The sequence below is a fragment of the Mustela lutreola genome, chromosome 15 (assembly GCF_030435805.1).
Source record: "Mustela lutreola isolate mMusLut2 chromosome 15, mMusLut2.pri, whole genome shotgun sequence".
Classification (NCBI taxonomy): Eukaryota; Metazoa; Chordata; class Mammalia; order Carnivora; family Mustelidae; genus Mustela; species Mustela lutreola.
In genome coordinates, this window is record NC_081304.1 from 15,970,193 (window position 1) to 15,996,690 (window position 26,498).

The window sequence follows — 26,498 nt, forward strand, 5'->3', positions numbered from 1 at the left end:
AACAAATAATCCAATCAAGAAATGGGCAGAGGACATGAACAGACATTTCTGCAAAGAAGACATCCAGATGGCCAACAGACACATGAAAAAGTGCTCCATATCACTCGGCATCAGGGAAATACAAATCAAAACCGCAATGAGATATCACCTCACACCAGTCAGAATGGCTAAAATCAACAAGTCAGGAAATGACAGATGCTGGCGAGGATGCGGAGAAAGGGGAACCCTCCTCCACTGTTGGTGGGAATGCAAGCTGGTGCAGCCACTCTGGAAAACAGCATGGAGGTTCCTCAAAATGTTGAAAATAGAACTGCCCTATGACCCAGCAATTGCACTATTGGGTATTTACCCTAAAGATACAAACGTAGTGATCCAAAGGGGCATATGCACACGAATGTTTATAGCAGCAATGTCCACAATAGCCAAACTATGGAAAGAACCTAGATGTCCATCAACAGATGAATGGATCAAGAAGATGTGGTATATATACACAATGGAATACTATGCAGCCATCAAAAGAAATGAAATCTTGCCATTTGCGACAACATGAATGGAACTAGAGTGTATCATGCTTAGCGAAATAAGTCAAGCAGAGAAAGACAACTATCATATGATCTCCCTGATATGAGGAAGTGGTGATACAACATGGGGGCTTAAGTGGGTAGGAGAAGAATAAATGAAACAAGATGGGAATGGGAGGGAGACAAACCATAAGTGACTCTTAATCTCACAAAACAAACTGAGGGTTGCTGGGGGGAGGGGGTTTGGGAGAAAGGGGTGGTATTATGGACATTGGGGAGGGTATGTGCTTTGGTGAGTGCTGTGAAGTGTGTAAACCTGGTGATTCACAGGGGATAAAAATATATGTTTATAAAAAATAAAAAATTAAAAAAAAAGACTAGACTATGGACTCTAAAAAACAATCTGAGGGGTTTGAAATGGTCGGGGGGTGGACGGTTGGGGTACCAGGTAGTGGATATTATAGAGGGCACGGATTGAATGGAGCACTGGATGTGGTGAAAAAATAATGATACTGTTATGCTGAAAATAAATAAAAAATAAATTAAAAAAAAAAAGACTGGGGAAAGAATGAAAATCTAGATGGATTCTGACAGAAATTTCTGCTCAACTTCTAAAAAAAGTACTTTGCTCCACTTAAGAGAAACTGAAAATGAGAGTGTATTTCAGATGACAAAGGAGTATTTTTGCACAAGAAAATCTTCAAATAGTATGGCTACATTAAGCTAAAATGTAGTCCCCTTTTTTCATGGAAAGAAAAAATGCATAATACATATATATCATTTTTATTATTCCTTACTCTAATGGGGTTTTTAGAGTATCTGATCAAATACTTGCCCCCATTATGCTACATAAAAAGACCTTACTTTCCTAGCCTGAAATGCATGAAATAATTATAGGTTTGAGATAAATGATTTGAAATCTTAAATACATATGATTAATTGGAATCAGCCAGGAAGTGTGTAGAAAGAACAATACTTTGAAAATAGAACTGTTATATTACTATGATTTAAGCCAGTGATTTTTTTCAGGTTTTATTTATTTATTTGCCAGAGAGAGATCACAAGTAGGCAGACAGGCGGGCGGGGGTAGGGGGAGCAGGCTTTCTGCTGAGCAGAGAGCCCGACTCGGGGCTTCATCCCAGGACCCTGAGATCATGACCTGAGCCGAAAGCAGAGGCTTAACCCACTGAGCCACCCACGAACCCCTAAGCCAGTGATTTTCAAATTTTTTACTGTAAGTCACACTAGGAACTCTAAACACACACACACACACACACACACACACACACACACACACACACAATTGATTATGAAGGTTCATGAAACAATATCTAGCTTTACTGTTTCAGTAAAAAATACTCACTTAACCCCCTAGTTTGAAGGGAGAAAGAAAAGCCTATAAAAAAAGTAAGCCTATGAACAAGAGTACCCATTCTCACCACTCCTATTCAACATAGGACTAGAAGTCCAAGCCAGAGCAATCAGACAAGAAAAAAAAAAAAAAAAAGACATCCAAATAGGAAAGGAAGAAGCATAATTGTCTTTGTTTGCAGATGATATGATCTTAAATGTAGAAAATCCTAAAGACTCCACCAAAAAAGTGTCAGAACTAATCAATGAATTCAGTAAAGTTGCAGTATACAAAAATCAGCATACAGAAATCAGTTGCATTTCTATAAACTTTACATCTGAAAAAGATATAAAGAAAATAATACCACTCACAATGGCATAAAGAAACAACAAAATACTTGGAAATAAATTTAAATAAGGAGGTAAAAGATCTATACAATGAAAACTATAAAACCATGATGAAAGAAATTAAAAAAAACAAATGGAATTATAGCTCACATTCATGGGTCAGAAAAATTAATATTGTTAAGATGTCTGTATTACCAAAAGTTATTTATAGATTCAATCAAATTCCTATATAAATTCCAATGGTAGTTTTTCACAGACATAGGAAAAAAATCCTTAAGTTTATATGGAACCACAAAAGACCCTGAATAGTCAAAGCAATACTGAGAAAGAACAAAGCTGGAGGCATTACCCTTCTTGATTTCAAATGATACTATAGAGTGATTGTTGAAGGATATGAATTTAGTGCCATTGTGTTACCTGTAGAGCTGGTGTTTCTGGTGATGCTTTCTGGTCCTTTATAGTCTTTGTTGCTATTGGTCTTTTTATTTTCACCCTAGAGAGCCCCCCTTAAAATTTCTTGCAGGGCTGGTTTAATGGTCATGAACTCCTTTAGTTTTTGTTTGTTTGGGAAACTCTTTCTTTCTATTCTGAATGACAGTCTTGCTGGTTAAGAATTCTTGGCTGCCTATTTTCCCCATTTAGCATGCTGAACATTTCCTTCCACTCTCTTCTGCTCTGCCAGCTTTCAGTAGACAGATTTGCTGCAAACCTGTCTTGTCTTCCCTTGTAGGTTAAAGTCATTGTCTCTTGCTGCTTTCAGGAATCTTTCCTTATCTGTGTATTTTGTGAATTTGATTATGATATGCCTTGGCAATGATCGGCTTTTGTTGAATTTAATGGGTGTTCTCTGTGCTCTTTGGATTTTGATGTCTGTGTCCTTCCTCAGGTTAGGGAAGTTTTCAGTGATAATTTGTGCAAATAAAACTTGTCCCCCTTTCTCTCTTTTCATCTTCTGGGACTCCTATGATATACATGTTAATACATTTTAATAAGTCACTGAGTTCCCTAAGTCTACCTTTTGGTCATTGCCTTTCTTTCCCTCTTCTTTTCAGCTTCATTTCCCCCCATAATTTTATCTTCTATATTACTGATTTGCAATTCTGCTTTGTCCATCCTCACTTTTATGGCCTCCACTTGGGATTGCATCTTGGTTATAGCATTTTAATTTTCGTCCTGACTAGATTTTCGTTCTTTTGTCTCTGCAGTAAGGGTCTCTCTAGTGTCTTCTATGCTTTTTTTAAAGCCTGGCTAATGTCCTTGTAATCATTGTTTTAAATTCTAGTTAAGACATCTTACTTATATCTATACTGATTAAATCCCTAGTTGTACTACCTCCTGTACTTTCTTTTGGAGTGAATTTCTCCATCTCATCATTTTGTCCAGAAAAGAAAAGAAGAAAGAAAAAGACAAAATAAAAAACCCAACAACAACAACAAAACTAGATTCTGCTTGTGTTTTGGTCTGCTTGTTAAAAGAATCTTCCAAAAGGTGGTCACTTTTTTGCTTGTAGACTTGTAGTTTTCATCCTCTTAGACCTCTGATTGATTTTCTTGGGTATTCAGAATGATCTGATAACTATCTAGCCATATTCGAGGGATGAGACATGCTTAAGATCTCCCTAATCCTCCACTACCTTAACTCCTCCCCCTCAAACTATACTACAAAGTTAATCAAACAGTATGGCACAGTATAAAAGTAGATACATGGGCCAGCAGAACATAATCAAGAGCCCAGAAATAAAACCCCACACATACTGTCAACTATTAAGGCAGCCAAGAATACTCAATAGGGAAAGGACAGTCTCTTCAATGGTGTTGGGAAAACTGGATAACCACAGGCAAAAGAATGAAATTGTTCGACTATCTTATACCACTCAAAAACATAAACTTGAATGAAAGACTTAAATGTAGGACCCCAAACAAAATTTCCAGAGGAAAACATAGCTTCTTGGCATGAGCCTTGAGTTATTCTTCTAGTTATGACACCAAAAGCACAAGCAACAAAAGAAAACATTAGTAAGTGGGACTACACCAAACAAAAAGTCTGTATAGCAACAGAAACAATCAATAAAGTGAAAGTGCAACTTACAAAAGGAGAGAAAATATTTGCAAACCATATATCTGATAAGGGATTGAGATCAAAACATATAAGGAATTCATACACTCAATACCAAACTTCCCCCACCCCCCAATCCAATTAAAGGATGGATAGAGGAACTGAATAGCCATCTTTCCAAAGAACACACACAAGTGGCCAATAGGTATTATCACTCATTATCAGGGAAATGCAAATTAATGCAAATTAAAACCACAATGAGATATCACTTCAAACTTATTAGAATGGCTTTCATCAGAAAGATAAGAGATAACAAATGCTGGTGGGGATGTGGAGGAGAGGAAGCCCTTGCTCTTCGTTGATGGGAATAAAAATTGTGCAGTCACTGTGGAAAACAGAATAGAGGTTCCTTAAGAAATTAAAGATAGAACTACAATATGATCCATTAATCCCATAACACAGCATAAAATTTAAAAGCCCACTTTGAAATAGGATTCAAAAAGGTATCTATACTCCCATGTTCACTGTAATGTTAATCACAATAGTTAAGTTATATGTCTGTCAGTGAATGAATGGGTAAAGAAGATGTGGTATATTATATACAATAGAAAATTACTCAGCCATGAGAAAAAAAGAAATCTTGCCATTTGTGACAACATGGATAAACTTTGAGGGTATTATGGTAAGTGAAATAAGTTAGATGGAGAGAGACTATATGTGGAATCTAAAAATGCTGAACTCAGGGTGTGTACGTACCACTGCTGGTTGAGCATTTGACTCTTAGTTTCGACTCAGGTTGTAATCTCAGGGTGGTGGGATCAAGCTCAGTGTGGAGTCTGCTTAAGACTCTCTCTCCTTCCCTTTCTGCACTTCCCTGCTCTCAAATAAATAAAACTTCAAAAAATAACAAAAGCAAACACTGAGGTCATAGAAACAGAGTAGAATGGTCACTGTTAGGGGCTGAGGGAGGAGGTGGGAAAATGGAGTGATGTTAGGTAAGGGGTATAAACTCCCGTTTTGAGTGTGAATGAATTCTGAGAATATAATACAGAATGGTGATTATAGTTAACAACACTGTATTATATACTTGAAAGTTCCTAAGAGTAGATCTTAAATGTTTTCACCATTAAAAAACAGATAATTATGTAATGTCACAGAGGTGTTAGCTATGGCAGTAATCATTTTGCAATATGCAAGTATGTCAAATCAACAGGTTGTACTTAAACTTACACAATGTTATATGCCAATTACATCTCAGTAAAGATGAAAACAAGCAGTACCCCTTAAAAAGTACAGTTATGTGCTTACCAGCCTCTGGCAGTCTTCCTATCAGATCCATGAACTCTTTTTCTTTGATGCTGATTCCCATGTTTTCTAAAAGAGTGTCCAGCTTGTTGACATCAACATCACCTTCTAAGTAAGGAGCAGAAAAGGAATATAGTAAAAATGAATGTTTCTAAAACTGGACCATGCATTCACTCTGCTGTTATTATTCCTTTTCATCAAGCATGTGTTTTATTCCAATAAAAAAACATTTCACCCATCTCTTAGTATTATTAAGGTTTTCAAAACAAACACCAAAAACCTAGTTTTGCTCAGGAATAGGAAAATAAAAATTCTCCTCAATTTTCTATTAGGATTTTGAAAAACAAGAGCTAGAGATGACTGACATAATATTCTATAAAACAGGAGTTACTTTTGTTGTCTGCACTTTCAAATTATTTGCCTCTGCTTCTGACTGAAATCATTATCTGACAATGTTCCTTCTTCACCTTTTGCTTTGTGTTTTAATCTTGTTTCTCTGGGGTTGAGTTAGGAAAATTCAAGAAAGTTTAATACTTCCTGCCAAATCTTAGTGCAAGAAACTACTTGGTTTATGTGGTAAAATTCAGATTTACTGAAGAAAGCATAAATAAATACAATTACATAGGAAAGGATGATTCATGTTTTAACAACACAAATAAAGGTTTCAGAGTCAGTCCTTTCCCTGTGCTTCTTACTCACGTTTGAGAGACTTTATGCCCTTCATCAACCTTTTTTGATACACTTTTCCATCAGCTATAAAAAAATGAGATATTTTGAAAATGGAGTCAGAAAGATAGCACACTTTATTTATTTATTTCTATTATGTTCAGGTAGCCACCATATAAATACACATCTTTTAATATCAGGAAGAATTTAAAATCTTTGCATAAGGAATATTTCAAATGCAAATAGATAAATAGACATACCAAAATGTTCACTCTTAATAGTAAAGGAGTGAATTGCAAATCATAATCATGAGATGCTCTCCCCCCACTGTATTGAGAATGTAGAGAAAATAACATCCTAAAATATTGTTTGTGGGAGATCAAATTACAATATTCTGGAATGATATGTGAGAAAACAAACAAAATATCTTCCATTTTACAACTCTACTTAAGGAATTTATCTTGAAAAATTTTGGAATATTTGCAAAGATTTATTCACAAAATTGCCAAATAAAAAAAGAATATATATTCATAGATGGAGAGCTAGAAAAAAAATATACATCAAAATTCTCATAGTAGTTATTGCTTTTAGTTGGGAATAGAGATGGTTTTATTTTCACTTACCTTCATCATCAAGGTTTCTGTGATAAATATACATGTTAATATTGTGAAGAGGTGAGAATTATAAGTAAATCAATATACACATATTATCTATTAATCTATCATCTACTGAGCACTAGAAGGAAGTGTACCAAATATTAATAATGGTTATCTTTGGGTTATTGGATTAAAAAGCATTTTTGATAATTTTTTTGGTTTTATTTAATCTAATGAAGTTAAGAATTGTGGCTTTTTCTCAATGCACAAAATTACCCACTTGTTGGCAAACTATATATTTGATGCTGCAGAAACACACATAGCTACATTATTAGCTGGTGCTGGGGAAACTGAATGCCTTTATCCTTCTCTTCTTTATCTTTTTAAAAAATCCTTTTTTTTTTTTTTTTTTTTTAAAAACAAATCCAGCTGATCAGCAGCCTGGGGGCTGAGTAATGCACTTTGCCTTTGATAGCAACTTATAATTTAAATGGGTTAGACTGACGATTTTTTTTTAATTTAAATTTTAATTTAATTAATTTATTTATTTTTTATAAACATATATTTTTATCTCCAGGGGTACAGGTCTGTGAATCGCCAGGTTTACACACTTCACAGCACTCACCATAGCACCTACCCTCCCCAATGTCCATAACCCCACCCCCCTTCTCCCACACCCCCTCCCCCCAGCAACCCTCAGTTTGTTTTGTGAGATTAAGAGTCACTTATGGTTTGTCTCCCTCCCAATCCCATCTTGTTTCATTTATTCTTCTCCTACCCCCTTAACTCCCCATGTTGCAGCACCACTTCCTCATATCAGGGAGATCATATTATAGTTGTCTTTCTCTGATTGACTTATTTCGCTAAGCATGATACCCTCTAGTTCCATCCACGTTGTTGCAAATGGCAAGATTTCATTTCTTTTGATGGCTGCATAGTATTCCATTGTGTATATATACCACATCTTCTTGATCCATTCATCTGTTGATGGACATCTAGGTTCTTTCCATAGTTTGGCTATTGTGGGCATTGCTGCTATAAACATTCCGGTGCATGTGCCCCTTCAGATTAGACTGACGATTTTTAAATCAAAATCCAAAGTGATGAAATTTTTCTTTGTATTTGCATTAACTTTTTAATATTTTAAAAACATTTTTCGTTTTAATTTGTAATTTTTCTCTTCTTTCTTTCTTTCTTTTTTTGAATTCAAGAACTATTTATTGAGTGCCTGTTATGTGCTAGATACTGTTTCAGGTACTTGGGACACATCAGAGAGCATGACAAAGGTCCCTGCTCTCATGGAGCTTACAGTCTGGCGCTTCCTAGCCCTGTACCAGCGGACTGTCTGGGACCGGGCAGGCCCCCGCCCCTCCCTGTGCCAGATGTGGGCCAAACAGGACACCCAGCCCGAACCCACCCAGATAGCAGAAAGGGCTAGAAGTTGACTTTTAATAATAAAGTACAAGGGGGACAGGCAGAGGGACTTGAGCCGGATGGTCAGGTGTCCTACCGCGCCATGGCCTGGGCTCGCTACACGAAGTGCTGCTGCTGGTGCTGCTGCTGCTTCTTGGTGGCTGCCTTGCTGACAAGGTCCTTAACCTTCTCTGTAGCTGCCAGTGCCATCTCCTTCACCTGCTCCTTGGCTTCCTTGGCTGTTTCAACGAGGGTTTTGGACGGGGCCTCACCCTGCAGCTTGGCCAAGATGTACTCAAAGCCCTTCATAGTCTTGGTCACATTGCTTTTGATCTGGGCAGGACCAAACTCCTGGACAGCTCTGGAGACACCAAATGAGCTAGAGGAGACCCAGGCTTCCCGGCGGATTTCGGTCCAGCCGCAGTCATCAGAGTTCACACAGTAAACACATCGTTCCTCCACCACCATCAGCCGGGCGTGTTGATGTTCCAGGTGAAGGCAGTCATGGTCTGGTTCTGCGGGTCCACAATAGAATCCTCCAGGATGTACACCGAGTGAGCGACATTGGCAGGAAACAGTCCCTTCGGCCCAGCTGGGCATCCTGTTGGTCTTGGTCAGGAGATGCCAGGACAGGAGTTTCTGGTCAGGGGTCACTTCCCGGTGCACTGTCTTCCGTCAACACGTTTGCTATAGGGATTCGGGTACCGCTGCCAAAAGGCAGCAAACACTTGGTCCCAGGAACTCCGCTGCACACTTTGGCCCAGGAAATACTTCACCATCATCCCGGCCGGGGCAGGCTCAGCACCCGCGCAGCATCAGGGGTGCGAAGCCCGGGGTGGGGCACACGGAGACCCGACCGGGGCTCTGTGCATGCCCTCCAGACTCGCAGCTCAGTCACCACTGTGCCGCGCCCAAGGAGCCGCCGCCGCCCATGAGGAGTTGTTGAGCCGCGTGCCTCTTTCTTTTTTTTTTAATGCTCAGTTAGCCAGCATAGGGTACATCATCAGTTTTTGATGTAGTGTCCAGTGATTCATTATGTGGGTATTAAGGAGGGCATGTGTTGTGATGAGCACTGGATGTTATTTGCAACTATTTTGTCATTTTTCACATGTGGAAACAATTCCACAGAGCTAGGCTTATAGCACCCATAAGACTTACCATCAAGTGGCAGTGTCTTCACCAAATTCGAAAGTTCATTAGGTGTGAGCTCAATCCCCCAGTTTTCCAAAACACTTCCAAGTTTACTAGTATCTACTTTGCCTCCTTTGAAAGAAAAATGAATTATTGATGCATGACAATTTTAGGATATTATAATGATCCAAAATAATGAAAAGCTGGTTTAAAGAATGCCATTCTAATTTTCATATTCTCACATATTCTAATAGTGTTTGAGGATAATGAGGCAGAATCTACTTCTTGATTCTCCATTGAATGGTCTCCTAAAACTAATGGCAAGATACCATAAAAGAAAATCAGGTTATATAATTGGCCAGTAATTTAGGATACCTAGCCTTTTTTTCTTTTTAATACGGAATCATGTGATTATTATTTAAAGCTATCTTATCAACTTAATTTTCTAAAAATATTCCTCTTCCTATATTCTGTGCCTACCCACATTTGGTGATTTAAGCCAGCAGTTATTAACTCAAGATTGTAGGAGGCTGAAGATAGAAGAAATTAGTGAAACTAGCTATGGTGAACTAGATAACACATGCCTTGTCCAACGAGACAATATACCAGTTACTGTTGTGAGGGAATATAGGGCTAGTGTTGCCAAATCTTATAAACTTGACTGCAGGCTGGACTCAATTCATGGATAGCCAATTTGTTAAACCTCTGATTTAAACACTAGTTAAGGTCAGTATAACACTGGTAGGAAATACAGAAAATAGAATTTATGACTTAAGTATCACCACTTATTTATTTATTTATTTTTTAAAGATTTTATTTATTTACTTGAGAGAGAGTGTGAAAGAAGAGAGAGAAAGCACAAGTACGAATTGGGGGAAGGGGCAGAGGGAGAGAGAGAAGCAGATTCCCCATTGAGCAGGGAGACCCATGTGGGGCTCATGACCTGAGCTAAAGGCAGATGCTTAACCAACTGAGCCACCCAGGCACCCCTTACCACTGACTTTTACAGCCAAACCCTAGATAATTCAAAATCAAATGTAGAAGTAAAGTTGAATATAAATATTTCATTAAAATATGTAAAATATCAACATTAATAAATTTATGATATAATATTAGGAAAACACTAATCAAAATATAACATAAGGTTAGAATTGTCTTAGTAATGTTTTACTCACCCCAGAAAGATTTTACTTCATTCATCAGCTTTTCCAGATCAACTTTACCTTTTACTGTAAAGACAAGGAATAAATTGGATGGAAACATGACAGTGAGACCAAGAAAATATGTTACATAGAGCAGAAAAACTTAGTATTTATTTGCTTTAGAAAATTTAACCTTTTGCAGGTACACACTTTCAGTTTAAAGTAAGTGTTGGGGATATAACATACAGTATGATAACTATAGTTAATATTGAAATAATATTTGAAAGTTGCTAAGAGAGTAGATCTTAAAAGTTCTCATCACAACAAAAAAAACTGTAACTGTATATAGTGATGGGTGTCAATTGTGATCATATTGATATATATATATATATATACACATATACATATATTGTAATATTATAATATATATATTGAATCATGTTATAAGTCTGAACTAATAAAATGTTATATGTCAATTACAACCTCAATATAAAAAAAGAGCTGGTTTCATACTATACACACACACAAACACACACACACACAAACACACACGAAAATTTAATTTTTTGCTACATTCTTCATAAGAAGGTAGAAGAGGAAGGATGACAGCTTGAATGACAGTAAGCATAATTATTTGCTGAATACAACTAATATTCCAACATTTCCAATATATTGTGCTCAGGGAAGAAAAGTGATTAATTCTTGTCATTTAGTTTCCAAAAAGAAAAGTGCTTTTTCTCCCCCAGCAAAATAATACTCCATGTTGATGAGAAAATCTAGCTATAACCTAGGAAACATGGTATAAAGTGTAGTGAATCATTAATTCAACAAACTTGTTTTTGAGTTCCCACAAAGTGCCAGCAGAATGGCCAGAAAAGTCTATCAATTTCCAATAATGTTGCTAATTCTGTGGTGCGAATTTTTGGACTTTATTCTTTGTCTGTTAAGGTATTCCTGGCCACTAACAACATCTTTTTTTTTTTTTTAATTTTATTTTATTTTTTCAGTGTTCTAAGAGTCATTGTTTATGCACCACTAGTAACTTCTGCGTCAGTACCAATTACAGGTCAGGGCAAAATGGAAAATGTGTGTTGGTTTGCCTGGATTATTATAGTTAACCAAGCCTATCATGAAGAAGAGATGGGATCCTTGGAGGGGATTACAATTTTCAGGCCTGTCATTGTACATGGGTCACTATGGTCGTCTGTCCATCTTTTTCTTTGTTTATCTGGTTTATTATTGGGAAATTTTTTTGTGTGTTTTCCATGATTTTTATTATTTTCAGTTGGCCAACATATGGTTAGTTTTTGATGTAGTGTTCAATGATTCATTAGTTGTGTATAGCACCCAGTGCTCATCACAACAGGTGCCTTCGGTTACCCTCCCCCCTTCTGTAACTCTCAGTTTAGTTCCTGGATTCCAAAGTCTCTCATGGTTTGTTTGGTTCTCTGATTTCTTCCCGTTCAGCTTTCTCTCCCTTCCACTGTGGTCCTCTGTGCTATTCCTTATGTTCCACTATGAGTGAAACCATATATATGAAAATTTTCTTTCTCTGTTTGACTTATTTCACTTGGTATAATCCTCTCCAGGTCCATCCATGACAATTCAAATGGTGGGTATTCACCCTTTCTGATTGTTGAGTAATTATTCCATTGTATATATGAACCATATCACTCTGACCCAAGATGAAAGGGCTCTCTGCCATAGGCCATCTAATTGGAGGGAGTTCTCTTTCATTAAAATATTCCAAGTTTATCTCAGTTGAGGAGGAATCTATTAGTAGGAACTGAGACATCTGTGTGACAGGGAAAATTTTTTTAAACCAAAGTTGATCATTTTCCTTTACTTATAATGATATTCTTTTTTGTATTTACTTTAATAAATTAAAAAATAAATAAATAAATTAAATTAATAAATTTAATTTGGAAGGGTTTTTGTGAACATGCTCCAGTCCCTTTTACTACTATCTCAAAGCTGTTCACTTTTTTTTTAAAGGATTTTATTTATTCATTTGACAGACAGACAGATCACAAGTAGGCAGAGAGACAGGCAGAGAGAGGAAGGGAAGCAGGCTCCCTGCTGAGCAGAGAGTCGGATGCGGGGCTCGATCCCAGGACCCTGAGATCATGACCTGAGCTGAAAGCAGAGGCTTTAACCCAGTGAGCCACCCAGGCGCCCCAAAGCTGTTTGCTTTTTGAAATTCAAATGTTGATGGTCTTTCTAGGATGCTGGGGCTCTGTCAACTCTTGGGCTTGGTTGTGTCCTGGAGGAAAGAATGGGCGTGGGGTTCTTTCTCCCCTCAATGAGGGAAGCAGCAGAGAGGTGTCAGAGCACAGGAACAGAACTGGAAAGTAGTAGATCCTGGGAAACACTTGGCATTTAGAATGCTGAAGAGACCCCAAGGAAGCTCAGTCAAGGCCAGTATGAGGATACTCCAATTCCTCTGATTCCTAAGAGACCAAGAAGGAATAAAACAGGTGGGCAGACACATTTATTTTCCTGAGGTGGTGGAAATAGAGATGTCAGAACAGATGCTACCTTCTTTTCTGTAAGTTATGTTATGGAATATGTAATATTAAGTGCTAAATAAAGAATCTTGAAATAGAAGGGAGATTATGTAAGAGATATTTTAGGAGTTGATTGATTGTGATAATTGAAAATGTTATAGCTGAGGAAGTAAAGACATTCCAAAGATCTCTTGGTGGGGAGTAGAGGAAATTGTGGGAAGAATGAGTATTCTAAAAGTTACTGCTCATTGGGATTGTAGGGTGGGAGGTGGGGAGGAAGGGATAAAGCTGAAATAAAATATCTGATGGATAAAGGTATCTTGATGAAGAAAAAAGCAGTATTTTATTACCAATAATAATTAAGTTATAGGTAAGTATGACAGTGAATGACAAGAAAAGAAATGTAAGAATTAATGAAATGTGACCCTCCTCTGGAACTTCAAATTTAATTAAGAAGAAAACAAATATAATGAATGACAACTTGAATTAACTGGTATTAATACGATAAGAAAAAAGAAAACAGGGCGCCTGGGTAGCTCAGTGGGTTAAGCCGCTGCCTTCGGCTCAGGTCATGATCTCAGGGTCCTGAGATCGAGGCCCGCATCGGGCTCTCTGCTCAGTGGGAGCCTGCTTCCCCCTCTCTCTCTCTCCCTGCCTCTGTCTGCTTGTGATCTCTCTCTGTCAAATAAATAAATAAAATCTTTAAAAAAAAAAAAAGAAAAAAGAAAACAATAGTAGAAAATGAATATTAAACATAAAATAAAATAAATATATATGTCTAGTATTACACCAAATCTGAACAAATGGAAATTTCTCATTAAAAAAGGAAAGATTGGGGCGCCTGGGTGGCTCAGTGGTTTGGGCTGCTGCCTTCGGCTCGGGTCATGATCTCAGGGTCCTGGGATCGAGCCCCGCATCGGGCTCCCTGCTCCATGGGAAGCCTGCTTCCCTCTCTCTCTCTATCTCTGCCTGCCTCTCTGCCTACTTGTGATCTCTGTCTGTCAAATAAATAAATAAAATCTTTAAAAAAATAAAAATAAAAAAGGAAAGATTATCAAATGAGTTCTTTAAAAACCCAGCTATATGATGATTTTGCAAATATATTTCAACCAAATGATAAAGAAGATTGAAAATAAAGGAGTGAGAACATGACCTAAGCCAAAATTAAGAGTCAGACACCCAACTGACTGAACCACCCTCATTCCCCAAGAAGAATCTTATAAAAATTCAATTAATGGGAGACAAACCATAAGTGACTCTTAATCTCACAAAACAAACTGAGGGTTGCTGGGGGGAGGGGGTTTGGGAGAAGGGGGTGGGATTATGGACATTGGGGAGGGTATGTGCTTGGATGAGTGCTGTGAAGTGTGTAAACCTGGTGATTCACAGACCTGTACCCCTGGGGATAAAAATATATGTATAAAAAATAAAAAATTAATAAAAAAATAGGAGATTTAACCCTCTAAATGGAAGAAGATATATTTTGTAGACAGAATAGAAGTAAAGATACAAAGGAATTGAATACTACTACTGATAAACTTGATTTCATAATACATGTATAGAAATCTATGTGCACTGGTGAGTGCTGTGAAGTGTGTAAGCCTGACAATTCACTAACTGTACTCCTGGGGCAAATAATACATTATATGCTAACAAAAATAATAAAAAAAAACTATATGCACTCTCTAGAGACTATACATTATTTTTATATGCCTACAGATTTACAAAAATTGATAAAGTACATGGCCATAATGAAACCTTTAACAAAACAGAGATTCTTTTTTACATTTCAGTGGCCACATTACCTGGTAGAACTCCAAAGTTTATATATAATAAATAAAAGACTTAAAAAGAAAATAAGAAATATACTTTTAGATACTAGATAATCTTTGTATCAATTATAAGTCAGTAGAAAGTAATGATTAAGAAAACTCTTCATATCAAAACCAAAAGGATGTAGTGAAGCTGCGTTCAGAAGAAAATGTAAAGCCTTACATTCCTTCATTTAATAATGAAGCAGAAAGACAAAAAGAAACTGAGCACTCCTAGAATGTAGGTATGAAAGAGAAACAACCATTTCCCAAGTGGTTGGACAAACAATCAGATAAAAAAGTGGGCAAACAATTTGAATAGATACTTTATTAAAAAAGTATAAATGACTAATAAACACTTGGAAAAGTACTCAATATCATTAGTCATCAAGGAAATGTAAATCAAGCCATACATATCACACGCTAACCAGAAGGACTAAAATTAAAAACAATGATAATAACAAGTGTTGGTGAGGAGTTGAGCTAAGAGAACCTTCAGACGTTGTTGGTGGGAGTATAAGATGGTACATTCACTTTGGAAAATTACCTAACAGATACTTACAAAACTAAAGACACATTTACCTTAGGAGGCAGCATTTCTACTCCTGGTATCTACCCAGAAGAATCAAAAACACATGTTCAAAAATATCTCAAACAAAAAATGTCTCATATAAGAATGTTCATAGAAGTTTTATTCATGCTAGTGAAAAGCTAAAAAAAGCATAGGCCCAATAATACTAGAAGTGATAACATACTGTGGTATATTTATATTAAAGAATATTATCCAGCAATTAAAACAAATTACTGACACAAGCAACAATATAGGCGAATCCAAGACTTGTATGCTGAGTAAAAAAGCTGTGGCAGAACATAATTTTCAAGGATGGCTGAGCTATGTATTTCCTGCCCCACAGACCTTATTACAAGTGCCTGATACACCTCCTACCAAGAACTTAGATTGAGTCTAGGCAGCGTCTTGTGATTGCTTTAATAACAGTGTTTGGCGGAAGTGGTGCTCTGACATCATCCTAGTTATAAACTTAGAGAGGAACTATTCTAAGTTGTCTGCAACAGACTTTTCTCTATAGGACCCAGGTGGAAGTGACAAATACTGAGATGGCAGCCAGATAGAGCTGCTATACTCTAGCCACATTAAAATAGAAAGAACATTGAAGATCACCATACCTATATTCAGTATCTCTTTTATAAATACTGATGTCATGTAGCAAATGTGGCCAAAGAGTTCAAGCAGAATTTGAGCAATACTTCCCAATTCTCCCTACTCCATAGGGAGAAAAAAGGTAAGGCTGAGTGAAAAAAACAGAGATAACCCGAAATCCTTCTCTAATTTGCACATAAGACTAGCAAGAGACAGGATGGGTTCTTTCTTTGGACCTGAGTTTTTTCCCTAAGCTTTTCAGAATGCCTTCTTGATGCCAAAGAAGCATTTTTAATGATTGTTATAAATAGGCTTATAAAAGAAGTTTTTCTGTAGTGTTTAATGGTTTCTAAAATGCTCACCATCAACTGGCAGATTTTGTGTTATGTCTTTAAGCTCCTTTTCGGTAAGGTCCATTCCTATGTTTTCCAAAACTGCATCCACTTTACTGGAATCAATCTTCCCGCCTTATGGAAAGAGAGACAGATGTAGAAGCAGAAGTTAATGTCCCTAAATTGTTGGATAAACCCTTACCCTCCTGAGGATTATGGTTATCATATTCATCCAAAGGACCAAAGCCTCATGAGAAGAAGAGTAAAAAATAAGAGTTAGAATTAGAACATACTGTTTTAATTTTAATCTTCATATAAGCATACCCAGAATAAAAACTGAAAGGTGATGGAATGACTTCTCAGAGAATTCTAGTAAGGTGATAATAATTCCCGTGTCTCAAATGACTATTGTCTCACTTTCATTGTGTTTATTTTTTTTATTAACATATAATGTGCTATTTGTTTCAGGGGTACAGGTCTGTGATTCATCAGTCTTACACAACTCACAGCACTCACCCTAGCGCCAACCCTCCCCAGTGTGCATCACCCAGCCACCCTGTCCCTCCCATCCCCTTCTCCTCCAGCAATCCTGTTTGTTTCCTGAGATTAAGAGCCTACCTTACATTTTGTCTTCCTCTCTGATTTCATCTTGTTTCATTTTTCCCTCCCTTCCCTTATGATCCTCTGTTTTGTTTCTCAAATTCCTTATTGTGTTTATTTTTACAGTTAACATCTAGTCATGCTAAAGGATGCTGGTTCTCCATTACCATTTAACATATTTTAAAAATTCAAGTTAAAGTAAATCAGTTTAAATGAAAATATAAATAATACTACAAATACTGTGTGGATTTGGCAGATATCACGAAGGTAGTTATGGGAACCTTGCTTAGACATGACCTTCTTCCTGGCCTGCTTTCTGTCTATTCAGTCCTATGTTCCTTCAGTTTCTTGAAGGCTTTCTAGAGCTCTCTTGTTCTCTCTCTCACCTTTGGTCTAAATGTCAGATTAGTAGTCTCTTGCTGCTGAATAAACTAACTGAAGAAGTGCTAATTTTCCCTTTACTTTTGCTGTGCAGCCTGGGCTCTGATAATTTCTTTTTCTGTCAAAGTTTGAGAAATCCCAAGAGGGCATGGGAGTTCTTTCCAACTTACATCATAAGAAATGATCTCCTAAAGAACACATTGATCTATTAAAAAAACAAAATTATGTAATAATGTGTTAGGTGTCAAGGCTGACAATTTAATCACAAGGAATTAGTAGAAATGCCAAACATGATGACCTCAGATTAATTTGTGTCTTAGTAAGTTTCTCCCTCACCTTTAAGAAACTTTATACCATCCAGCAACCTTCTTTGGTAGACCTTTCCATCTGTAAGGAAAACACTGTTCAGATCACAGAAACTTCATAGTGGAGCTTCACTGACATTAAGAATCAGCAAATCCAGTAAGACATATTTATGAACTGCCTTAGAAATTTTCTGATTTAGTGGCAAACAATGAAATTATAGGGCATGGGGATACTGACACTCTACCATTCTGAAATATATCTTTTCCTTTTCTTTTGCAATATTTTCATTTTCCCTATTAGATTTCTCTTTCTTTTTTTCTTATTTATTCTGGCTTAAATTTCAGATCTCTTGATAGACTCAAAAGTTACAAAATATGTAATTATATAAAAGATATTAAGTGAACCCTGATGATAGGATTCATGATAACACAATGTTTGAGTCTCAAACCAAAGATTAAATGGCACAGATACAATAGATAAAATAATAGATTAAAAAATAGATAAAATAATAAATTGTAAGATACAAGAGAGTAATTTTAAATTATGTAACATGGCTCATAAGCTTATTTCTGACAAGCAATAAGATAGAGACAATTTTAGAAGTTTTTGCAATTTAACAATATGCTTCCTCGGATGACTATATTTTTATTTGAAATACTCACTATCAACTGGCAGAGTTTTCATCAGTTGTGAGAGTTCTTCATCTGTGAGTTCTATTCCCATGTTTCTTAGAATTGTTCCTATGTCATTGACATCAAATTCCTCTCCTTCAAAAGGATAGAAATGGTAATGTTTGATTTTAAAGAACCATCTCATTATTCCAAATCATGATGAAATCTTCTATTACTATATTAACCCCAACTACTTAATGCATAATAAAGTCAAATGAGTCCTGTTTGAGTATAGTTACGGTAGAACCTTGAAGTGTTTATTTCCACAACTTTAGTAATAATAGAGGCAAAATAACAGAGCACATAATTATGCATTTCATAATTTTCTATTGTGAGAGATTACTAGTAGGTAATACAATTTTAGTCTCTTTTTATTACACTAACCTCTTTTTAAGTAAATACCTTAATTTGGAAAAAAATGAGATCATATGGCCTAACAAAATGTGGCACTATGTTTTATTGTTGAAACACTGACAAACCAAAGTCAAAGTCTAGGAAATCAGACTACAATCAGTTTATTAAAAATAGCATAATTTAAAGGGAATAACAGGAAAGAAAGAATTTTCAGGAAAGAACAAATATGAAGAATCACAACTAATCATGAGACACTACATTAAAAATCTAATGATGTACTGTATGGTGACTAACATAATAAAAATATATATAAAGAATCAGAATCATATATACTTGGTAACTTCTTCCTCACCTGTAACAGCTTCTACTTTATCCATTAGGTTTTTCAGATCAACTTTCTTGGAGCCTATAAGACAAAGTTTAATCAGAGAAAAACAGTATCATGGACTCAGAAAAAAGATACATAAGACAAGAAGTCCTTTTTATTTAAGATTTAATGTTCAAAGATGACCAAAGCAAATAAATTCGTTTACAATGAAGACCAAGATTTAATAGTAAATAATGAATAAAAGTGATCTTAAAAAGGAGTCAAGATGGCGGAGAAGTAGCAAGCTGAGACTGCTTCAGCTAGCCGGAGATCAGCTAGATAGCTTATCTAAAGATTGCAAACACCTGAAAATCCATCGGCAGATCGAAGAGAAGAAGAACAGCAATTCTGGAAACAGAAAAACAACCACTTTCTGAAAGGTGTATTCTTTTTTTAAAAATTCTTTTCTTTTTTTTTTTCTTTTCTTTCTTTCTTTTTTTTTTTTTTCTTTTTCTTTCTTCCTTTTTGAACCTCTTTTTATCCCCTTTCTCCCCACTCACGATTTTGGATCTCTTCTAATTTGTTTAAAGCATATTTTCCTGGGGTTGTTGCCACCCTTTTAGTATTTTACTTGCCCCTTCATTTACTCTTATCTGGACAAAATGACAAGACGTAAAAATTCAACACAAAAAAAAGAACAAGAGGCAGTACCGAAGGCTAGGGACCTAATCAATACAGACATCGGTAATATGTCAGATCTAGAGTTCAGAATGACAATTCTCAAGGTTCTAGCCGGGCTCGAAAAAGGCATGGAAGATATTAGAGAAACCCTCTCGAGAGATATAAAAGCCCTTTCTGGAGAAATAAAAGAACTAAAATCTAACCAAGGTGAAATCAAAAAAGCTATTAATGAGGTGCAATCAAAAATGGAGGCTCTAACTGCTAGGATAAATGAGGCAGAAGAAAGAATTAGTGATATAGAAGACCAAATGACAGAGAATAAAGAAGCTGAGCAAAAGAGGGACAAACAGCTACTGGACCACGAGGGGAGAATTCGAGAGATAAGTGACACCATAAGACGAAACAACATTAGAATAATTGGGATTCCAGAAGAAGAAGAAAGTGAGAGGGGAGCAGAAGGTATACTGGAGAGAATTATTGGGGAGAATTTCCCCAATATGGCAAAGGGAACGAGCATCAAAATTCAGGAGGTTCAGAGAACGCCCCTCAAAATCAATAAGAATAGGCCCACACCCCGTCACCTAATAGTAAAATTTACAAGTCTCAATGACAAAGAGAAAATCCTGAAAGCAGCCCGGGAAAAGAAGTCTGTAACATACAATGGTAAAAATATTAGATTGGCAGCTGACTTATCCACAGAGACCTGGCAGGCCAGAAAGAGCTGGCATGATATTTTCAGAGCACTAAACGAGAAAAACATGCAGCCAAGAATACTATATCCAGCTAGGCTATCATTGAAAATAGAAGGAGAGATTAAAAGCTTCCAGGACAAACAACAACTGAAAGAATTTGCAAATACCAAACCAGCTCTACAGGAAATATTGAAAGGGGTCCTCTAAGCAAAGAGAGAGCCTACAAGTGGTAGATCAGAAAGGAACAGAGACCATATACAGTAACAGTCACCTTACAGGCAATACAATGGCACTAAATTCATATCTCTCAATAGTTACCCTGAATGTGAATGGGCTAAATGCCCCTGTCAAAAGACACAGGGTATCAGAATGGATAAAAAAACAAAACCCATCTATATGTTGCCTCCAAGAAACACATTTTAAGCCCGAAGACACCTCCAGATTTAAAGTGAGGGGGTGGAAAAGAATTTACCATGCTAATGGACATCAGAAGAAAGCAGGAGTGGCAATCCTTATATCAGATCAATTAGATTTTAAGCCAAAGACCATAATAAGAGATGAGGAAGGACACTATATCATACTCAAAGGGTCTGTCCAACAAGAAGATTTAACAATTTTAAATATCTATGCCCCCAATGTGGGAGCAGCCAACTATATAAACCAATTAATAACAAAATCAAAGAAACACATGAACAATAATACAATAATAGTAGGGGACTTTAACACTCCCCTCACTGAAATGGACAGGTCATCCAAGCAAAAGATCAGCAAGGAAATAAAGGCCTTAAACGACACACTGGACCAGATGGACATCACAGATATATTCAGAATATTTCATCCCAAAGCAACAGAATACACATTCTTCTCTAGTGCACATGGAACATTCTCCAGAATAGATCACATCCTCGGTCCTAAATCAGGACTCAACCGGTATCAAAAGATTGGGATCATTCCCTGCATATTTTCAGACCACAATGCTCTAAAGCTAGAACTCAACCACAAAAGGAAGTTTGGAAAGAACCCAAATACATGGAGACTAAACAGTATCCTTCTAAAGAATGAATGGGTCAACCGGGAAATTAAAGAAGAATTGAAAAAAATCATGGAAACAAATGATAATGAAAATACAACGGTTCAAAATCTGTGGGACACAACAAAGGCAGTCCTGAGAGGAAAATATATAGCGGTACAAGCCTTTCTCAAGAAACAAGAAAGGTCTCAGGTACACAACCTAACCCTACACCTAAAGGAGCTGGAGAAAGAACAAGAAAGAAACCCTAAGCCCAGCAGGAGAAGAGAAATCATAAAGATCAGAGCAGAAATCAATGAAATAGAAACCAAAAAAACAATAGAACAAATCAACAAAAGTAGGAGCTGGTTCTTTGAAAGAATTAATAAAATTGATAAACCCCTGGCCCGACTTATCAAAAAGAAAAGAGAAAGGACCCAAATAAATAAAATCATGAATGAAAGAGGAGAGATCACAACTAACACCAAAGAAATACAAACTATTATAAGAACATACTATGAGCAACTCTACGGCAATAAATTTGACAATCTGGCAGAAATGGATGCATTCCTAGAAACATATAAACTACCACAACTGAGCCAGGAAGAAATAGAAAGCCTGAACAGACACATAACCAGTAAGGAGATTGAAACAGTCATTAAAAATCTCCAAACAAACAAAAGCCCAGGACCAGACGGCTTCCCGGGGGAATTCTACCAAACATTTAAAGAAGAACTAATTCCTATTCTCCTGAAACTGTTCCAAAAAATAGAAATGGAAGGAAAACTTCCAAACTCATTTTATGAGGCCAGCATCACCTTGATCCCAAAACCAGACAAGGATCCCACCAAAAAAGAGAGCTATAGACCGATATCCTTGATGAACACAGATGCGAAAATACTCAACAAAATACTAGCCAATAGGATTCAACAGTACATTAAAAGGATTATTCACCACGACCAAGTGGGATTTATTCCAGGGCTGCAAGGTTGGTTCAACATCCGCAAATCAGTCAATGTGATACAACACATCAATAAAAGAAAGAACAAGAACCATATGATACTCTCAATAGATGCTGAAAAAGCATTTGACAAAGTACAACATCCCTTCCTGATCAAAACTCTTCAAAGTGTAGGGATAGAGGGCACATACCTCAATATCATCAAAGCCATCTATGAAAAACCCACCGCAAATATCATTCTCAATGGAGAAAAACTGAAAGCTTTTCCGCTAAGGTCAGGAACACGGCAGGGATGTCCATTATCACCACTGCTATTCAACATCGTACTAGAGGTCCTAGCCTCAGCAATCAGACAACAAAAGGAAATTAAAGGCATCCAAATAGGCAAAGAAGAAGTCAAATTATCACTCTTCGCAGATGATATGATACTATATGTGGAAAACCCAAAAGACTCCACTCCAAAACTGCTAGAACTTATACAGGAATTCAGTAAAGTGTCAGGATATAAAATCAATGCACAGAAATCAGTTGCATTTCTCTACACCAACAGCAAGACAGAAGAAAGAGATATTAAGGAGTCAATCCCATTTACAATTGCATCCAAAACCATAAGATACCTAGGAATAAACCTAACCAAAGAGACACAGAATCTATACTCAGAAAACTATAAAGTACTCATGAAAGAAATTGAGGAAGACACAAAGAAATGGAAAAATGTTCCGTGCTCCTGGATTGGAAGAATAAATATTGTGAAAATGTCTATGCTACCTAAAGCAATCTACACATTTAATGCAATTCCTATCAAAGTACCATCCATCTTTTTCAAAGAAATGGAACAAATAATGCTAAAATTTATATGGAACCAGAAAAGACCTCGAATAGCCAAAGGGATATTGAAAAAGAAAGCCAACGTTGGTGGCATCACAATTCCGGACTTCAGGCTCTATTACAAAGCTGTCATCATCAAGACAGCATGGTACTGGCACAAAAACAGACACATAGATCAATGGAACAGAATAGAGAGCCCAGAAATAGACCCTCAAATCTATGGTCAACTAATCTTCGACAAAGCAGGAAAGAATGTCCAATGGAAAAAAGACAGCCTTTTCAATAAATGGTGCTGGGAAAATTGGACAGCCACATGCAGAAAAATGAAATTGGACCATTCCCTTACACCACACACAAAAATAGACTCAAAATGGATGAAGGACCTCAATGTACGAAAGGAATCCATCAAAATCCTTGAGGAAAACACGGGCAGCAACCTCTTCGACCTCTGCCGCAGCAACATCTTCCTAGGAACAACGCAAAAGGCAAGGGAAGCAAGGGAAAAAATGAACTACTGGGATTTCATCAAGATCAAAAGCTTTTGCACAGCAAAGGAAACAGTTAACAAAATCAAAAGACAACTGACAGAATGGGAGAAGATATTTGCAAATGACATATCAGATAAAGGACTAGTGTCCAGAATCTATAAAGAACTTAGCAAACTCAACACCCAAAGAACAAATAATCCAATCAAGAAATGGGCAGAGGACATGAACAGACATTTCTGCAAAGAAGACATCCAGATGGCGAACAGACACATGAAAAAGTGCTCCATATCACTCGGCATCAGGGAAATACAAATCAAAACCACAATGAGATATCACCTCACACCAGTCAGAATGGCTAAAATCAACAAGTCAGGAAATGACAGATGCTGGCGAGGATGCGGAGAAAGGGGAACCCTCCTACACTGTTGGTGGGAATGCAAGCTGGTGCAGCCACTCTGGAAAACAGCATGGAGGTTCCTCAAAATGTTGAAAATAGAACTGCCCTATGACCCAGCAATTGCACTATTGGGTATTTACCCTAAAGATACAAATGTAGTGATCCAAAGGGGCACATGCACCCGAATGTTTATAGCAGCAATGTCCACAATAGCCAAACTATGGAAAGAACCTAGATGTCCATCAACAGATGAATGGATCAAGAAGATGTGGTATATATACACAATGGAATACTATGCAGCCATCAAAAGAAATGAAATCTTGCCATTTGCAACAACATGGATGGAACTAGAGCGTATCATGCTTAGCGAAATAAGTCAAGCAGAGAAAGACAACTATCATATGATCTCCCTGATATGAGGAAGTGGTGATGCAACATGGAGGCTTAAGTGGGTAGAAGAAGAATAAATGAAACAAGATGGGATTGGGAGGGAGACAAACCATAAGTGACTCTTAATCTCACAAAACAAACTGAGGGTTGCCGGGGGGAGGGGGTTTGGGAGAAGGGGGTGGGATTATGGACATTGGGGAGGGTATGTGATTTGGTGAGTGCTGTGAAGTGTGTAAACCTGGTGATTCACAGACCTGTACCCCTGGGGATAAAAATATATGTTTATAAAAAATAAAAAATTAAAAAAAAAAAAAAAGTGATCTTAAAATGTTGTACTTCTTCTACCCACTTATAAACCTGGTGATTCACAGACCTGTACCCCTGGGGATAAAAATATATGTTTATAAAAAAAAAATTAAAAACAAAACAAAACAAAACAAAAAAAAAATGTTGTACTAAATAATAAAAATGAAAATTATGAAAACAAGTTTATCCTATCTAATATTTAAGAAAATTCAGGTTGTAATTATAGCTATTCTAATAGTTATTCTATAGGCTGTAAAATAATTCTTAGGAGAAGCAGTGAAGCAACACTGACTTCTACAAGTGTGTTGAGATATTTTTTTCTGGGAAAGTTAGGTAATTGTATACTACAGTATCCTTTTGAACTTTGAAACAAGACATAGAAAAATAACCTTTATGAAAATGATTGACTTTTTCCTAAGGGTTCCTTTAAATCTTTTGAAATCCATATTTTGTATTTTGAATGTCCTATCTCATGTAGAATTTTTTCTTCAATTATTAAATGTTGTAACTCTGCCAGGTCCACATTTTTCGTGGCTTTGTGTGATCTGGGCAGTCCTTCAATGTTACTTTTACTTAGTTCATGAAATGATGCATGTTTCTCAAGGTTCATAAGGAGTATTTTCTTGTGGTACCACGTGTTGATGAAATGGGCTCTTCTGTGTTAGGCAGTGAGGGATTTTAGAGAGAAGCTAATTACTTAAATGGTCAACTTAGTGATTCCTGAAACCTAATTGGTGGATAAGAACACAGCCCAAATCCTATCAATTTACCAGACCATTTTCATCCATCTTTAATTAAAAGCAAAATAAATTGAGATTAAAAAGTTATAATTTTAAAATATACTTTGTGTAACAAATTAAAAAATATACAAGCGTATGAAGAAAAGGTAAATGTCTCTTCTTTTACCTCTTCTCCGTTTCATGACTACTCCTCACCATTACTAACAGTTTTGTGTATATCCTTCCAGACTTTCCTTATGTTTATGAAGGTATATTATATCTATATTTTCAAAATTAATAATACTATACCTATTTTTCTGTTAACTTGTTATAGTGACCACAAAAATAAAGCCATCTCAAATCCATGAACAGAGAAATGAGGAATGGGTGAATGGATTGGGTTATAACCTGGGTTGATGTCCGAGATATATGGCACAGTGAGAAAAAATACATTACAGATCCTATTTTTGTAAAACCAGACAACAGTAATCCCTCCCCTTCTCACTCACACCTGTCCCTACCCTGAGATGTATGTATAAAGAAACAGATTACAGGTTTTAAATCAACAAAAATCAATGGCCTTTTTGCCCCTTGAGTTCCTGTAAAAGCTATTCACATGGCTTCAGGCAACAAATAATTTATACATTTGAAACAGTCACAGTTAATCCTGCAAGCTTAACATCTTTTAAAATCACAGTGTTTTCCATAGGGCTCACCACTCAGAAGATCCTTTAACAGATTGAGTTCCTGTTCTGTAAGCTTGACCTCCATGGCTTCTAAAACAGGATCCAGATTATTTACATCAACCTTCCCTCCTTGAAAACATGAAAGGAAAGGGAAAAAATGGAATGATTATAAATATTTAGAAAAATGCATAAACACATTTTATTATCTTCAACTAACAGGTGATACTGTTTTCCCCCAGCTTTATTGAGTTATAACTGACATATAAAATTGTATAAGTTTAAGGTATACAATGTAATGATTTGATATACGTATATTGCAAAATGGTTACCACAATAAGGATAGTTAACACATCCATCATCTCACAGTTACATTGTGTGTGTGTGTG

At 36.5% G+C, this 26,498-nt stretch overlaps 1 protein-coding gene and 1 pseudogene across 1 annotated transcript in view; both read right to left on the minus strand.

The window, feature by feature from the left end:
* LOC131816701 (uncharacterized) overlaps positions 1-26,498 on the minus strand; it is an 85,843-nt gene that overhangs the window by 18,974 nt on the left and 40,371 nt on the right. The window contains exons 29-37 of the mRNA XM_059149640.1: positions 26,143-26,241; positions 19,001-19,054; positions 18,286-18,390; positions 17,654-17,704; positions 16,367-16,471; positions 10,561-10,614; positions 9,413-9,517; positions 6,279-6,332; positions 5,583-5,687 (exon numbers count right to left, since the gene is read on the minus strand). Of these exons, the coding sequence (XP_059005623.1) occupies positions 5,583-5,687; positions 6,279-6,332; positions 9,413-9,517; positions 10,561-10,614; positions 16,367-16,471; positions 17,654-17,704; positions 18,286-18,390; positions 19,001-19,054; positions 26,143-26,241 (732 nt within the window). The remainder of the gene's footprint in view (positions 1-5,582; positions 5,688-6,278; positions 6,333-9,412; positions 9,518-10,560; positions 10,615-16,366; positions 16,472-17,653; positions 17,705-18,285; positions 18,391-19,000; positions 19,055-26,142; positions 26,242-26,498) is intronic.
* LOC131816697 (PRELI domain-containing protein 1, mitochondrial-like) lies at positions 8,274-9,177 on the minus strand (annotated as a pseudogene).